Source organism: Erythrolamprus reginae, chromosome 11 (genome assembly GCF_031021105.1).
Source record: "Erythrolamprus reginae isolate rEryReg1 chromosome 11, rEryReg1.hap1, whole genome shotgun sequence".
NCBI classification, from domain to species: domain Eukaryota; kingdom Metazoa; phylum Chordata; class Lepidosauria; order Squamata; family Dipsadidae; genus Erythrolamprus; species Erythrolamprus reginae.
Window position 1 is genome coordinate 10,650,778 of NC_091960.1, and position 16,980 is coordinate 10,667,757.

A 16,980-nucleotide genomic window follows, 5' to 3' on the forward strand; every position below is an offset into this window, starting at 1 on the left:
AGTTACTGTGGATTTACCAACCACGTCTGCTGAAATTTTGTTCCAAGGATTTACTACTCTTTCAGTGAAATAATATTTTCTCATGTTGCTTTTGATCTTTCCCCCAACTAACTTCAGATTGTGTCCCCTTGTTCTTGTGTTCACTTTCCTATTAAAAACACTTCCCTTCTGAACCTTATTTAAACCTTTGACATATTTAAATGTTTTGATCATGTCCCCCCTTTTCCTTCTGTCCTCCAGACTATACAGATTGAGTTCATGAAGTCTTTCCTGATAGGTTTTATGCTTAAGACCTTCCACCATTCTTGTAACCCATCTTTGGACCCGTTCAATTTTGTCAATATCTTTTTGTAGGTGAGGTCTCCAGAACTGAACACAGTATTCCAAATGTGGTCTCACCAGCATTCTATATAGCGGAATCACCATCTCCCTCTTCCTGCTTGTTATACCTCTAGCAGTCAAATAATATTTTCAGTCAAATAATATCAGATGAGTTCCCAGAATTCCCCATGACATGGTCATTCTGGAGAATTCTGGAAATAGAAGACCACAGATCTGGAGTAATCAAAATGGGGTTTTGTTCCAAAACAATTCATCGTTCAAAAATAGCTTCTGTTCATTGGACTGTTAACATTTGGTCTTTGAAGGATTAGAACACTGATAAAGCATCCATTCTGTTTGGAATACTCCTGCCTTTGTGCTACCTTTGTTAGGCAGTTATGGATTCTACTTTGTTGCAGGCATATAAAGCAGGCATGTATTGTGGCTGATTCTCTTTTAGTCCTTCTTGGATGGTTTCTCCCATATTTATCTTCTAAAACCTTCCGATCATCCGCTCTGCATTTGAGATTGTCACAACAGTGGCATCTATTTCATCAAAATTCATTTTCAAGGCTATTTCTCGATAAGGGTTTTGTGTTCATGAAAAATATCCAGATTGCTATGTGATTTTTAGAGGAGTTCAAAAAATATTGTATTTCCTCTGCAACTCTCCGAGGATTCTTACCTGTGACCTCAACACAATACATTTATTTAAGGGCAGGAAAAAAAGTAATTAGCAATGAATTTTGATATTATTTATTTAGTCAAATACATAATGTAAGGTTCAGAGGATATAGTCATAGTAAAATACAGTAATAGGAGAATGGAAGATAAGACATTATGAATAATGTGGAAGAAATAATCATTGGGAATAATAGGATTCATAAACATAAACATAAGAGAGACATTAGGACAAGGGACGTAAGGCACACTGGTGCACTTATGCATGCCCCTTACTGACCTCTTAGGAATCTGGAGAGGTTGACCGTGGATAGTCTAAGGGTAAAATTTTGGGGGTACAGAGTCTGGTAAAGAATTCCATGCTCGATTACTAAAGTCGTATTTGTTGCAGTCACGTTTGGAGCGGTTAATATTAAGTTTGAATCTGTTGTGTGTTGTTGTGGTTGAAGCTGAAGTAGTCCTTGACAGGGAGGGCATTGTAGTATATAATCGTATGGGCTATGCTTAGATCATTACAGTGATCCCCCGATTATCGCGAGGGTTCCGTTCCAAGACCCCTCGCAATAATCGATTTTTCGGGATGTAGTGGTGCGGAAGTAAAAACACCATCTGCGCATGCGCGCCCCTTTTTCCATGGCCACACATGCGCAGATGGTGGAGTTTGCGTGTGGGCGGCGGGGAAGACCCAGGGCCGCCCAACAGCTGATCTGCTCCGCAGCGCGGCAGCAGCGAGGAGCCGAAGATGGGGTTTCCCCGTTGCAACGGGGAAACCCCATCTTCGGCTCCTCGCTGCTGCCGCGCTGCGGAGCAGATCAGCTGTTGGGCGGCCGAAGGAACCTTCCCTGGGTCTTCCCGCCGCCCAGGCAAAGGGGAAACCCCAAGATCGCTTGCCGCTTGCCCGTTCGGCCGCCCGCCCGGCTGCTCGCTTGCCGCTTGCCCGTCACCCGCCCACCCAGCCGCTCGCTTGCCGCTTGCCACTTGCCCATTCGGCCGCCCGCCCGGCTGCTCGCTTGCCGCTTGCCCGTCACCCGCCCACCCAGCCGCTCGCTTGCCGCTTGCCCGTTCACCCGCCCGCCCGGCTGCTCGCTAGCCACTCGAGAGCAAGAGGGGGAGAGATAGAGAAAGAGAGAGAAGGGAAGAAAGAGATGAGAGAGGGAGGAAGAGAGTGTGAGAGAGGAAGAAGCAAGATAGAGAAAGAGAGAGAGAAAGAAAGATGAGAAAGGAAGGGAGTGACGTCATCGGGTGGAAAAATCGCGATATAGCCTTTCGCAAAGATCGAGATCGCGAAACTCGGGGGATCACTGTATTAAGAAAGGACAATCTGGAAGCACTTCAGGTGAGATTCACAGCATGAACCTAAGCCAGTACAGTATATGGTGTTGAATCCAACCCATTGTAAATTGTAAACAGTGGTTTATAGCTAAATGTATTCTTGATGGCTTAATGGTGTAATATTAAATCATGATATGGCTGAATGCACTGTCAGAAACTGTTCTTCTGTATTAAGTTGTGCATTGTGCATTCAAAAGTGCTTTTGGCTAAGCAACAGAGATGGGCAGCATATAAGTTTAATACATACATTTAATAAGTAGAATTTTGGTTGAATTTTAAGCTGCTGTACTTATTTTTTAAATGTTTTCTTTTAGTTATAACTTTACATCGGGGGGCTAATTATTGTCAGCTTCTTCAATTTGCATTTTCTCAATTTTAAAACAGAATTTAAAACTAGCAGCTGAGTCTTTTTTGGAAACTCTTACGTGAACCCAGATAGCTATAAAAGACTATTTTGCAATGTCTGACTAAGAAGCGATTTAATATTTTTTAAACGTGCTGGACTTCAATTCCCATTCTTCTTTATTATTGTGGCAGTTTGCCAAACCAGCTTGGCAACAAGGAAGATGTAATCTCATGGAGGCATCAGTTTAGATAAGATGGTCTGTGCAAGAATAAAGTGACCATTCCATTGTAGTGGATGATAACCCAACCATCAGCATTCTCTTAGAATGAGGGATATTGGCAGTTATATTCCAGTTCTAGATGCAAGATCAAAAATCTCACCACCCTGATTCTGGGTAAGTGTCTTGTTTATGGTGTTGGGTACCTGGAGTGCAAGCATGAAACCTGCCCATTTGGCCTCTCTCATAATTCTGGTTTCCCTCACAATTGGCCTCCATCACAATTCTGCACAATTGGCCTCTGTCAGAATTCTGCACAGCCTAAAGCCTGAGAATAAAATGGAGAAGGAGAAGATGTTTCCCTCCTCCCAAAACAGTAGCATCAGAAGATCAGACAGACCAAAAGAAATAGTATACTTTCGGTATTTGCCACTTTGAAATGTGGCACAATTAAGGTTGTGTTATGGCCAATTTTGAACATCATTCATTGCCCAGACCTGGGTCCAAGGTGGATCAAAATGGAAATTTGTTTGTTTGTCAAACATGTACACGATAGCAGGTATAAATGTGAACATGGACATAAAGAAAGGAAAGGAATACAGATAAATGGGGATAGTAGGACAGGGATGGTTGGCACACTGGTGAACATATGCACACCCTCTTTTTGGATCTCATAGGAATGGGGTGAGGTCAACGGTGGGCAGTTTAAAGTTGAAGCTGTGAGGGTTTGAAGATGTAACAACAGAATCAGGTAGAGCAGAAGGAATTCAGGAGATATAACTAGGGAAAATCTTTAGACCCTGGGTCACAATTTTCCATTTATTTAAATGTATTAGCAATGAACAATAATGTAGAATAGATAGATCGATAGATTGATAAATTGATAGATAGATGAGAGATAGATAGAAAGAAAGAAAGAAAGAAAGAAAGAAAGAAAGAAAGAAAAAACAATTGCTGCCAACCTGCCTTCCATTGAGGACCTGTATACTGCACGAGTCAAAAAGAGGATGGGGAAAATATTTACTGACCCCTGACATCCTGGACACAAATTGTTTCAACTCCTACCCTCAAAATGTTGCTACAGAGCACTGCACACCAAGACAACTAGACACAAGAACAGTTTTTTCCGAATGCCATCACTCTGCTAAACAAATAATTCCCTCAACACTGTCAGACTTTCTACTAAATCTGCACTTCTATTCTACTAGTTTTTCTCTTCATTCCTATCATCCTTTTCCTCCCATGTTGACTGTATGGCTGTAACTTGTTGCTTATATCCTAAGATTTTTATTAATATTGCTTCTTCGTTGCTTATTTGACCCCTATGACAATCATTAAGTGTTGTACCACATGATTCTTGACAAATGTATATTTTATTTTATGTACGTTGAGAGCATCTGCACCAAGACAAATTCCTTGTGTGTCCAATCACACTTGGCCAATAAAATTCCATTCTATTCTATTCCATTCCATTCCATTCCATTCCATTCCATTCCATTCCATTCCATTCCATTCCATTCCATTCCATTCTAGACAGACAGACAGACAGACAGACAGACAGACAGACAGACAGACAGACAGACAGACAGACAGACAGAAAAAGATATAGTCTTATTTAATTAGATTAGCTAAGAACCTGGAACTGGCTAATAGAAAATCTAAATTGGCTATTGTTTTTTTTCTTTTGTTCTCCCCTAGATCTCATTCTATACCAAGATGAAATCCACCACCATGAATATCCTCCTTTGTCTGTTGATTGGTAAATGTTCTTGCTATTCTTCTTCACCTTTGGTCTTCTCTAGGGGAGATTTAGAATATTCTTGGGAATCTCTCAGATGCAAAATGTCAGGTCCACCCAATTAAACTGATTTATTGCTATGCACAGGAGTTCCCAACTAAGGATTCGCACTTGCTTGGAATTAGATAAGATCCAGAGGAATTTATGTGGGGTGGGACTTAGTTTGCTTGTGGCTATGTAAGGATTCCAGGCAGATTCCTTTTTAATTCCGCCTCCAGGTTCTGCCAGTCCTTCTGATCTTTTTTTAATAAAAGTTGTGGTCACAGAGATAACGTGCTTAGCCTTGGGGCAGGCTAATGTCCAACTTTTATCCCTAATTCTTTTTCTCCCAATGGTTGGTGGTCTCACAGCTCTGGTTGCAGAAAGCAAGGAACAATTTCACCAACAGCTTTCCTAATTATAAGTAATATACTTGCCATTGGAAAGAGGAATCAAGTACCCCCATACCCCCACCTCCTCTGAGGCAGAGCTTTTACCCAGACAAGATCCAACAATCATGGTAGATTTGTAGAAACTGGATTTGAAAACCACCCATTTCCAGAAATTTACAAGGCTTATCTCACGTGGCTTAGCTAATCATGAGAACACAAGCATAGTCCTTCGTGCAGAATGCAGCTGCGAGAGCAGTCATGGGCTTCCCTAGGTATGCCCATGTTACACCAACACTCCGCAGTCTGCATTGGTTGCCGATCAATTTCTGGTCACAATTCAAAGTGTTGGTTATGACCTTTAAAGCCCTTCATGGCATCGGACCAGAATATCTCCGAGACTGCCTTCTGCCGCACGAATCCCAGCGACCGATTAGGTCCCACAGAGTGGGCCTTCTCTGGGTCCCGTCAACTAAACAATGTCGGTTGGCAGGCCCCAGGGGAAGAGCCTTCCCTGACTCTCTGGAACCAGCTCCCCCCAGAGATTAGAACTGCCCCTACCCTCCTCGCCTTTTGCAAACTCCTTAAAACCCACCTTTGCCGTCAGGCATGGGGGAAATGAGATATCTCCCCCGGGCCTATACAATTTATGTATGGTATGCTTGTGTGTATGTCTGTTTAATAATGGGTTTTTTTAATATTTTAAATTGTAAATTATTAGATTTGTTATAAACTGTTTTTATTGTGTTGTGAGCCGCCCCGAGTCTACGGAAAGGGGCGGCATACAAATCTAATAAATAAATAAATAAATGAATGAATGAATGAATGAATGAATGAATGAATAAATGAGATTGATCCTTTGGGACAGGGCTTGAGGAAGTTGGAGTCCTGGGAAAATTGGGCACTGTGTTCGAATTAGGGCTGCATGTCATTAAACCACTGGTTTGGACTGAGTGTGTTATGAGCCAATGAGTGCCATTGCCTCCCCAATGAATAATGTAGCGCAGAAGAGATGTAGAGAATGGGATTGTCTCTTCTCTATTACATTCGCATGACAGGTTCTCTTCTCAATAGCATCTTTAGAATTGGGAGGGAGAAATTAAGGGCTGTATTTTTCTAATCATTTCATAATAATTTTTTTTTTTTGCAGGGTTCCCTCTACTGAAGGCAAATGACCCCACAGGTGAGTAACTTCATAAGCTGATATCTCCTGGCTTCCTATAAACAGGGAAGACCTCTTCAAAATTTACTGAACATAGCAATAGCAGTTTTTGCTGCACTGGAGACAAATGCCTTCTGTATCCAATCACACTTGGCCAATAATGGATTCTATTCTGTTATACGTAGCAATCCTTTGCTCCTTGACTAACTAGAGTTGCAGATCCCAGACAAAGAGAATGTTAACCATCTTTCTTTTCCTTTATCCAGATAAAGACAGCCCCTTTTATTATGGTAAGTATATCTCATTCTCTGCAGTGTTTTAATAGCATGTGTTTGGATATAGAGCTTATAAAAAGGAGGAAAAATACGGGGAATGATTGTACCCTATAATAGACTGTTTCCCCCATTCACACACTGGTGTGCATCTCCTTCAAGAATGTTTTTTTTAATAAAAGTGAGGATAAGGAAACATTTTTGAGAGAAGAAAACTGTTTAGAGAAAATATTAAAAGAAAAGAGTAATGATGCAAAAGCACAGGCAAGTAATATACAGTGTTCCCTCGATTTTCGCGGGTTCGAACTTCGCGAAGTCTATACCACGGTTTTTCAAAAATATTAATTAAAAAATACTTCGCGAGTTTTCCCCCTATACTATGGTTTTTCCCACCCGATGACGTCACATGTCATCGCCAAACTTCCGTCTGCTTTTAATAAATTTTTTTTAATAAACTTTAATAAATAAACATGGTGAGTAATAATCTAAATGGTTGCTAAGGGAATGGAAAATTGCAATTTAGGGGTTTAAAGTGTTAAGGGAAGGTTTGTGATACTGTTCATAGCCAAAAATAGTGTATTTACTTCCGCATCTCTACTTCGCGGAAATTCGACTTTCGCGGGCGGTCTCGGAACTCATCCCCCGCGAAAAGTGAGGGAACACTGTATACAGAATGTTATTGCAAGTGGAAGAGGGAGTGATAAAAAGGCCTGACAAGATGTTGGCAAAATGAATTACAAATTGACGAAAGAGAGATGAAAGATATAGTAGAAAACATACAAAAAATAAAGAATACAAGGGTTAGAGAGATGAGAAGGAAAATCTTACATAAATGGTATTATACACCATCACAACTTGCACACTTCCAGAGGAAAGGGAAAGGTAAGTGTTGGCATGGGTGTCAAAAGAAAGGAGTTTTCGTGCATATGTTCTGGGAGTGTGCTGAAGTTCAGAAATTCTGGAAGGAAGTGCAGAATGAAATAAGCAAGATGTTAAACATTAAGTGGATAATTACAAAAGAAATAGTGTTCTGTCTGGTTTCCCCCAGACCTCAACACCAACTGGAAAAAACAGCCAGACACTCTGGTAAAAGCAAAAGTACTTTATAGCTGGAAAAAATAAACACAGAGGAAAACCTGTTCTTCCCAACAGACAGGCTATAATACTTTACAGCAGAGTCCTGATGTCCAGACAATACAGCAAGCTTCTTGCTGGCACACCCACCCCAAGGTTTCAGTAGTCAAAGGCACAAACCAGGATTCCAAGACGCCAAAGTTCACAGCCAGGTCCCAAGACTCTCAAAGATAAAACTCCACAAGCCAGGAAGGGTGGGTCTGCCTTTTAGCCTTTCCAAAGAGCACCACACCCAAACCCAGCTGTTGCCTCTTTAATGCTGAAAGTACCCAGCCAATTGGTCCCTTCGCTGTGTAGCTCTTCTCTGTCGCAGATCAATTATGGCTTGTGCATTTTCCTCTAAGGAATCCAGGCTGCTTGCTGGGGAGAGCTCCCTCTGGGGGGACTCTGGCTGTCCTCCCTCTTCCTCAGCCTGGGATTCCTCCTCCTCGTCTGCCTGCACCTCCTGTTCCTCATCCTCTCCCTCTGAGCTGGAAACCGACAGAAGATCAGCCGTTCCCTGAGGGGCCTCAGACGGAACCACAACAAATAGCGGTATTAGTTAAACCAAGAGAACTGAGAGATTTTAAAGAAATAAAAACTGCAGCACTGGAAAGCGCTCAAGCAGTAGTGGTATTGGGTTGGAAAGAGGCTAAAAAATGGACATTACAGAATTGGTACTGGTACATGGTGGATCACATTCACTTTGAAATTATGGAAATAAGATTAAATAACTTTAATGAAAACAAACTGGATAAACTGATGGAACGATGGGACAAGGTGAAAGATTATATGTTAAGTAAAATTTGCGACGAAAAGGTGAAAAATAAACTCAAATCACTCTTTGAATTGTAAATAAATGCAAATCAGAGCTGAGGAAATAACAGAATATATACTCTTAAACAATTGAACCCCACCAACTGGTGGTGGGGAATGTATGTTTAGTCGGGTGATGGGACACATGCACAGAGCACTGTTGTATGTTGTTTGTACCGTGTTATCTATGTGCAAAAACCAATAAAATATATATATCATAGTTCCCTCTAAGCTGAGCAGTGAGCAATCGCTCACTTAAAAATCATAATCAACTCAGAGTTTTCCAAACCTGCCCAGAAGCCGAGAGGGAAAGAGTGGGAGGGAAGGAGAGAGAGAGGAAGAGAGGAAGAGAGAGAAACAGATAGAAAAAAGAGAGGAAGGAAAAGAGAAAGAAAAAGAATGGGAGTAAGGAAGAGAGAAAGAAAATCAAAATCTAGTTTGAAACTAGCTCAACTATTTAAGTGGCATTTTGATATTGATAGAGTTGCCCTATTGTGAGCTCACCGTTATAGACACACAGTACAGTATTTTATTTTGAAATTCTCTGAGGCAAAACAGGGTGGGTTTTTTATTTGTTTTATTAATTTAATTTAATTTAATTTAATTTAATTTAATTTAATTTAATTTAATTTAATTTAATTTAATTTAATTTAATTTAATTTAATTTAATTTAATTTAATTTAATTTAATTTAATTTAATTTAATTTAATTTAATTTAATTATTTAACTATTTAACTATTTAACTATTTAACTATTTAACTATTTAACTATTTAACTATTTAACTATTTAACTATTTAACTATTTAATTATTTAATTATTTAATTATTTAATTATTTGATTATTTAATTCTGTGCCGCCCAGTCCCGAAGGGACTGCCGCTCAGACAATATACTTTTCCGCCCACCCCCCAAAAAAATTAGAGGGAACACTGATATACAGTATATATATTTTTAAAAAGAATGTTATTTTTCCCCCCTTTCCACAAAAACTGTCCCTAAACACATTCTTTTTCTTAGCCAACTGGAATTCTTCAGCCCAGGAGAAAGCTGCCCTCCGCCCATTTTTTGTCTTGTGAAGTGGGCAGTATTGAAATGAGCAAAACAGACTTTGCTGCTAATCTAAACAACTCTCAATGGCCTCCTTTCTCTTCTAGATTGGGAGTCGCTCCGTTTTGGCGGTTTGGTCGTTGCCGGCGTTCTGTCTTTTCTGGGAATTATTGTCCTCTTTAGTAAGTGGAAATAACAAGGGGGAAGGAGAACAATTCCGGCGGGGAGGGGGAATGATGTCTGTGTGGATTCCTTAAGGTCTGGCTCTCCATAAGAAAGGGGGGGTTGCCTTGTTTTATGAATGTATGTTTACGATCCGATTCTTCCCTGGGCTAAATAAATTTATTTATTGGACTTCGACTTCTAGGCTGCCCAATCCCGAAGGGCTCATGGTGGCTTACAACAATGATAAAAACACAATGTAAATAGATACAAAGCGATAAAAAGAAGTCAAACATTATCTAAAACTAAAACCCCATTAAAAAGTTATTAAACAAATGTCCTTTCTCAGTTGAAGTGTCAATGTATTTCATGGTGAGCTTTGAGAGGAAGCATTTAAGTCCTCCCTCTCTTTCATTCCTTCCTAATGAAATGAGTCTTCAGAGAGGGGCGGCATACAAATCTAATAAATTATTATTATTATTAATTATTGTAAGTGTTTGGTTTTCCCTTTCCTCTCCCCATTCATTTTTCTTTTTACATTCTCTCTCTCTCTCTCTCCCTCCTCCATTTCTCTCCTCCCTCTCTCACTCATTCACTCTCTCTCTCCTCCCTCCCTCTCTCATTCATTCTCTCTCTCTCTCCTCCCTCCCTCTCTCCCCCTCCTCCCTCCCTCCATCTCTCTCCCTCTCTCTCCCTCCCTCCTTCTCCCCTCTGCCTCTCCCTTTCCTTCTCCATCTCTCCTCCCTTTTTCTCCCTCCCTCTCTCCTCTACCCCTCTCCTGCAGTTGGAGTCACATTCTCCAACATGCCATTATGTAGTTCTCTTGGCTTTGGCTCAGCCCTGGTGGAACACAATGATGTCTAAATTAATCCCCCATAGCTATTGTATGCAGCAAACATAGCAGATATTTTACATTATTACTCTTTTAGCATTTTAACAACCATGGAAACTCAGTTTTAAGGATTGATACTATAGTATAGTTAGTCCAAGTGTAACTGACTGATTGGATGCCAAATTGTGGTTTTAATATAGCTTTTATCTGTTACTTATTAGTTTATACTAGAATTTTTAACTGGGTATTCCTTGAGTGTTTTTATTTGTCCTGGTAGTCTTCGACTGTAATAAACTTGGTTTCATTTGGATTATGGTTTAACATAGGGTAGGAATCTGGCCAATATCTTCCATATGCAAAGTGTGTTTTAAGCAAAACCTCATTGTCTCCTGGAATAGAACCCGGGTTTATCCATCTCAGTGTTTCCCAACTTTAGCCCTTTTAAGATATGCGGACTTAAACTCCCAGAATTCTGGCTGGGGAATTCTGGGAGTTGAAGTCCATTTCCTTTAAAGTTGCCAAGTTTGGGAAACACTGATCCAAACCCATAGAGTATTGCTCCATGGCACTGGACCAGATTACCTCAGGGACCGCCTTCTGCTGCACGAATCCCAGCAACCAGTTAGGTCCCACAGAGTGGGTCTTCTCTGGGTCCCGTCAACCAAACAATGTCGCTTGGCGGGGCCCAGGGGAAGAGCCTTCTCTGTGGCGACCCCAGCCCTCTGGAACCAACTCCCCCCAGAGATTAGAATTGCCCCCACTCTCCTTGCCTTTCGTAAGCTGCTTAAAACCCACCTCTGCTGCCAGGCATGGGGGAATTGAGATATACTTTCCCCTTAGGCCTTTACAATTTTATGCATGGTATGTCTGTATGTATGATTGGTTTTTATAATAATGGGTTTTTAACTGTTTTTAGTATTGGATTATTGTTATATGCTGTTTTGTTACTGTTGTTAGCCGCCCCAAGTCGGCGAAGAGGGGCGGCATACAAATCCAATAAATAAGTAAGTAAGTAAGTAAGTAAGTAAGTAAGTAAGTAAGTAAGTAAGTAAGTAAGTAAGTAAATAAACACAGTGACCTTCCTGCTTCCTAATACAGTGAACCCTCGATCATCGCGAGGGTTCCGTTCCAGGACCCCAAGCGATGATCGATTTTTCGCGAAGTAGCGGTGCGGAAGTAAAAACACCATCTGCACATGCGCAGATGGTGTTTTTACTTCCACCGCCCTTCGCCCGCCCACCCCGTTGCTCGCGCCTGGGGTTTCCCCGCGTGCGCGCCGCCCGCCCACGCCATTGCTGGGGCCGCTTCCCAGCTGGGAAGCGAAGCTGGGGTCCCCGCGCGCGCGCGCCCGCCCACGCTACGAGCGGCATTTCACCTTCCCTCCCAGGCAAAAAGATGCCGGCATTCTGGGCTGATGGGGTCGGACTTCCCAGGCGGAAGGCGTGCCCCTCTCCCCGCATCTTTTTGCCTGGGAGGGAAAGTGAAATGCCGCTCGTAGCAGCTGCTAGAGCCGCCGGCATTTCACTTTCCCTCCCAGGCAAAAAGATGCCGGGGCACGCCTTCCGCCTGGGAAGTCCGGCCCCATCATCCCAGAATGCCGGCATCTTTTTGCCTGGGAGGGAAAGTGAAATGCCGGCGGCTCTAGCAGCTGCTACGAGCGGCATTTCACCTTCCCTCCCAGGCAAAAAGATGCCGGCATTCTGGGCTGATGGGGTCGGACTTCCCAGGCGGAAGGCGTGCCCCTCTCCCCGCATCTTTTTGCCTGGGAGGGAAAGTGAAATGCCGCTCGTAGCAGCTGCTAGAGCCGCCGGCATTTCACTTTCCCTCCCAGGCAAAAAGATGCCGGGGCACGCCTTCCGCCTGGGAAGTCCGACCCCATCAGCCCAGAATGCCGGCATCTTTTTGCCTGGGAGGGAAGGTGAAATGCCGCTCGTAGCAGCTGCTAGAGCCGCCGGCATTTCACTTTCCCTCGCTGCAGCCGCGCGCCCCTCGCCTTCGCCTCACCTGACGGAGCCTTCTCCGTCCCTTTCCTGCTGCACCGGTCTGGGGCCAAGTGGCGGGGGGCGGCCGGGACCTCGCCTGTCTCCGCCGCCCGCATCGCCCCGCCTCTGCTGCAAGCGCACGAAAAAAAAGAGAGAAGGCTTCTACCAGAAGCCGGGGACGGCGGGCAGGGGCATGAAGGATCTCTTGCGGGGGAAAAGCCGCTAGCCAGCTTTCGGAGCTGGTAGAAGCCTTCTCTCTTTTTTTTCATGCGCTTGGCGAGGAAAGGCAGGCGGGGAGGAGGCGACGGGGCCAAAGGGGGCCGAGGGAAGCTCGGCTGCGGTCGAGAGAGAAACGGCTTGGGCTCGCCGCAAGAAAAAAAAGAGACAGGCTTTTAGTTTTGGCTGCGGGGGGAGGGAATCCCGCCGCAAGGTAAGCTTCGGGGCGGGGCGGGCGGGGCCCTTTTGTGCCAGTCGGGGAGGCGGTGGCGGCTGCAGCAGAGGCGGGCGGGGGAGGCCGGCCCGCCGGAGGGGCGATGCGGGCGGCGGAGACAGGCGAGGTCCCGGCCGCCCCCCGCCCACTTGGCCCCAGACCGGTGCAGCAGGAAAGGGACGGAGAAGGCTCACTGGCAGCCCTTGCCCATCGCCGCGCCTTCGCTTCCCCCCCTCCCCCGCTGGATCCGGCAGCGTGCTGAGGGGAATTGCCGCGGACTGGAGGCAGTGAGGCAGACCGGCTCCGAGGCGAGCGGCCGGAGCTGCGCCCTCCTTCGCCCGCCAGGTGAGGCGAAGGCGAGGGGCGCGCGGCTGCAGCGAGGAGCCGAAGATCCGGGCGGGGAAGACCCAGGGAAGGTTCCTTCGTCCGCCTAGCAGCTGATCTGCTTGGCAGCGCAGCACCAGCGAGGAGCCGAAGATCTTCGGCTCCTCGCTGCTGCTGCGCTGCCGAGCAGATCAGCTGCTAGGCGGCCGCTCGAGAGCAAGAGGGGGAGAGATAGAGAAAGAGAGAGAAGGAAAGAAAGAGATGAGAGAGGGAGGAAGAGAGTGTGAGAGAGGAAGAAGCAACATAGAGAAAGAGGGGGAAGACCCAGGGAAGCCTCTGCCCGGCGGGGAAACTCCACCATCTACGCATGCGTGGAAGGGCACGCATGCGCAGATGGTGGAGTTTACTTCCGGGTTGAAAACTAGCGAAATAGCCCTTTCGCGATCCTTGAGGACGCGAAACTCGAGGGTTCACTGTATATGTTTCCTAACCATTCTAGGAAGACACAGGGACTGAAGCTGATTATTTTGCCTGCTTAACTGTCTTAGATATCTCAGATATCCTGGGTGATTTTGCCCCATCCTTTTCTTGTTTTAATTGTAATCTTTCTCACCTCCCCCCCCCACCCCAACAGGTGGAAAGTGCAGGTGCAAGTGGCGAAAGAAAAGCAGGTAAGAGATCTTTTGTTAAAAAAAGTGGGGGGCCACATTAAGACAGAAGGGGTGGACTCCTGTTGAGGCCGTGTTTTTCAACCTTTCAACTTTTCTTAAGATGGGTGGACTTCAACTCCCAGAATTCCCCAACCAGCACGGAATCCTGGGAGTTGAAGTCCAGACTCCTTAAAAGTTGCAAAGTTGAAAACCACAGAGTTTGAAGCTCACTTGGGTAGGCAGATTTGGCCTTCACGCTCCTCGTTTGGGGACGAAAGTGAGGTTGAATCTCCTTTCCAAAAATGAGAAGTGGGAGCGAGAATGCAAATCTTGGTTCCAGCTTCTTCTTTAAACTCCATTTTTTCCCTTTCTATCTAGCACGAGCATCAATTCAGCACAAAAACAGCCTCTTGCAGGTAAGAGAACCTGCAGAGGATTCTGTGTGGATCTAGAATCGCCTTTCCCGCCTGACAAGTCAATTTTTTAAATGTGGGATGAGGGCAGTAATAGGTTTAATTTACCTTTACTACCAGTTCTGAGATGCGTGCGCATGCATGCATAGCTCGTCCATTATGACACATGGGTGGGTGGGCGGAGCTTCCCACAGCTGCTGCTACTGGTTCTCCCAAACCGGGGCAAACCAGTAGCAACCCACCACTAATGGTATGGAACTGGAAAAGGTGCAAAAAAGGGCAACAAGAATGATCAAGGAAATGGAGCACCTCCGTTATGAAACCAGGTTGCAACCACTTGGTCTCTTCAGCCTTGAAAGATGGTGTTTAAAGGGTGAATTGATCGAAGTGTATAAAATCATGCATGGGATAGAAAAGGTGGATAGAGAAAAATTCTTTTCTCTATCACACAGTACTAGGACAAGGGGGTACTCCCTAAAGCCCATAGGTAAGAAAGTGAGGACAAATAAAGGGAAATATTTCTTCACCCAGAGGGTCGTTGGTTTATGGAATTCACTTCCAGAAGAGGTCGTGACAGCTGTCAGCCTGGATAGCTTCAAGGCAGGATTAGACAGATTCATGGATGCCAAGTGTATCGGTGGTCATTGAAATGGATGTCCATGTGCTGCCTCTATGTTGGTTGAGGCAGGCAGGATTCCCTTGAGTACCATTTGTTGGGGGTCAAGGGAAAGGGAGGGTCTTGCCTTCTCTTTCTGCTCAAGATCCCCATGGACAATTGGTGGGCCACTGTGTGACACAGAATGCTGGACTCGATGGGCTTTGGTCCAATTCAGCATGGCTCTTATGCTCTTATGTTCACTGGGTGAGTGGAAAAGGCCACCATTTCTCTTCCCTAAAATGCCCTTGTTATTTGGTTTTCTACCTGGGTCTTCTAGGTGCCAGTGAGTGCTGAACGGAGCTCCTTCTCGTGATACCACCACCACCAGCCTTGCCTGTCCTCGGTGAAACGGCTCCTTCTGGATCACCCTTCTGGGCGAACCCTGTCCATGGTAGCCTATTCAATAAATTCCAGTTAAAGCAACAGCCGTTTAACATAATATGTCCAGTAATGGGTTGCAGCCGATACAGGCCTTTCTATAGAGTGGTAGTAAAAATGAAGATGCATGTGCAGCTGTGTGTGACTGGTGTGCGGATGGCGCTCTCATGTGAGATTTGGCTTCTGCGCATGCGCAGGGAACCAAATCCTGTGCGAGGACGTTCATGCATGTGCAGAAGCAAAGAAATTGCCAAAAACCAGCAATCTCTTGCATGAGAAGAATGCACAGAAGCCGAATCTCACACAAGGATGCTCGCGTGTGCAAGATTTTGCCATTTTTCAGTGATTTCCCTGCTTTTGCACATGCACGAACATCCTCATGTGAGATTTGCCTTCCTGCGCATGTGCAGAATCTCAGGCAGATGTGTGCACACCCACCCGCTAGATGTGTGCCTGCCTGCCTGCGCCAGTCTTACAGAAGCGCACCAGTAGCACCGGCGACGAGGAAACCCCACCTGAATATGGCCTATAGCTATGTTACCTTTTTTGACTTGGTGTTTCAGTGCTTTGACCGTAAGAAAATCATTTGTAGGAAAACCATTGTGGGTTTTGCTCTGGTTGTTGTTTTAAGACCAGGGGAATTGATCTCCTACCCCCCCCCCCCCCACCCCGTGTTTGGCTCCGAGTAGCTTCCTTGAGCTTTTGGAAAGTGGAGACACATCCGAACGCTCACGAGCCCACAAACAATATATTGACTTTTATTTACAATGTATTTCATGGGGGATGCCGCATCGCTAAGGGAAAGCCCATCGAGGAAATCCACGTGTCCTTCGGAAGAAACCTTGCCTGTGGTTGTAATTGCTTGCGATTTCTGACTGAGCTAGTCCAGCAAACGATACAGTAGAGTTATCTCCACGTCTAGGAGATTTGGTGACTCTGAATAACACGATGGCTATTTACGGGTTGAAATATAAACACCGGACTGTATTTCTTGCAAGCCCACCTCAGTTTCAGCTAAGAGTTTTGTCCAGAATGGTTCCCATAGGCTCAGTAGATGAATCCATGTGCTTCTTATGTTACTTTGTTCTCATTCTCTCCTCGAACTCCAAAGTCCTCTTCCGGTTGGTTGAGATTTCCCTGGACCCCTTTTTGTGTGCTTGGCGGTAAACTTGTGCTTCGGTTCATGTTCTCTCCCTGACATAATTTGATGGTGAACATTGTATATGTTTATACATCCTTAAACTGGGAAACAGGAAACATACAGGCTGCAAAAAGCAGATGACTGTAATGTAGAAGTTACTTGATGTAGGTCTGCTTTGGAAAGACTTCTGCTGAACCAGGAAAATATTCATCGGAAAATACAGCCTGTCTTCAGTGAAAGGTTGAGGCAAGCTTCTAGTAGGACTGAGTGGCAGGCAGACCAGTATGTATGGGCTGGGTCCCACTGCTAAGCAAAGTTGGTTCTTCCTATGACGTGTGGATTTCAACTCCCAGAATTCCCGAGTTAGCATGATTGGCTCAGGAATTCTGGGAGTTGATGTCCACAAGTTATAGGACAGCCAATTTTGTCTATCCCCAGGCTGGGCTGCTAACCCAGTGAAGATCAATGGGACTTATTTCTAGAGAAGTAGCAACAGCAATAGCACTTAGACTTATATACCGCTTCACAGTGCTTTTA

The 16,980-nt window shown here is 44.8% G+C and overlaps 1 protein-coding gene across 1 annotated transcript in view; it reads left to right on the forward strand.

The window, feature by feature from the left end:
• Positions 1–15,331, forward strand: part of FXYD3 (FXYD domain containing ion transport regulator 3) — a 57,135-nt gene extending 41,804 nt beyond the window's left edge. The window contains exons 2-8 of the mRNA XM_070763980.1: positions 4,596–4,656; positions 6,214–6,246; positions 6,492–6,515; positions 9,581–9,655; positions 13,838–13,874; positions 14,232–14,269; positions 15,202–15,331. Of these exons, the coding sequence (XP_070620081.1) occupies positions 4,614–4,656; positions 6,214–6,246; positions 6,492–6,515; positions 9,581–9,655; positions 13,838–13,874; positions 14,232–14,269; positions 15,202–15,218 (267 nt within the window). The 5' untranslated portion in view covers positions 4,596–4,613 and the 3' untranslated portion in view covers positions 15,219–15,331. The remainder of the gene's footprint in view (positions 1–4,595; positions 4,657–6,213; positions 6,247–6,491; positions 6,516–9,580; positions 9,656–13,837; positions 13,875–14,231; positions 14,270–15,201) is intronic.
• The last annotated feature ends 1,649 nt before the right edge of the window (positions 15,332–16,980 follow it).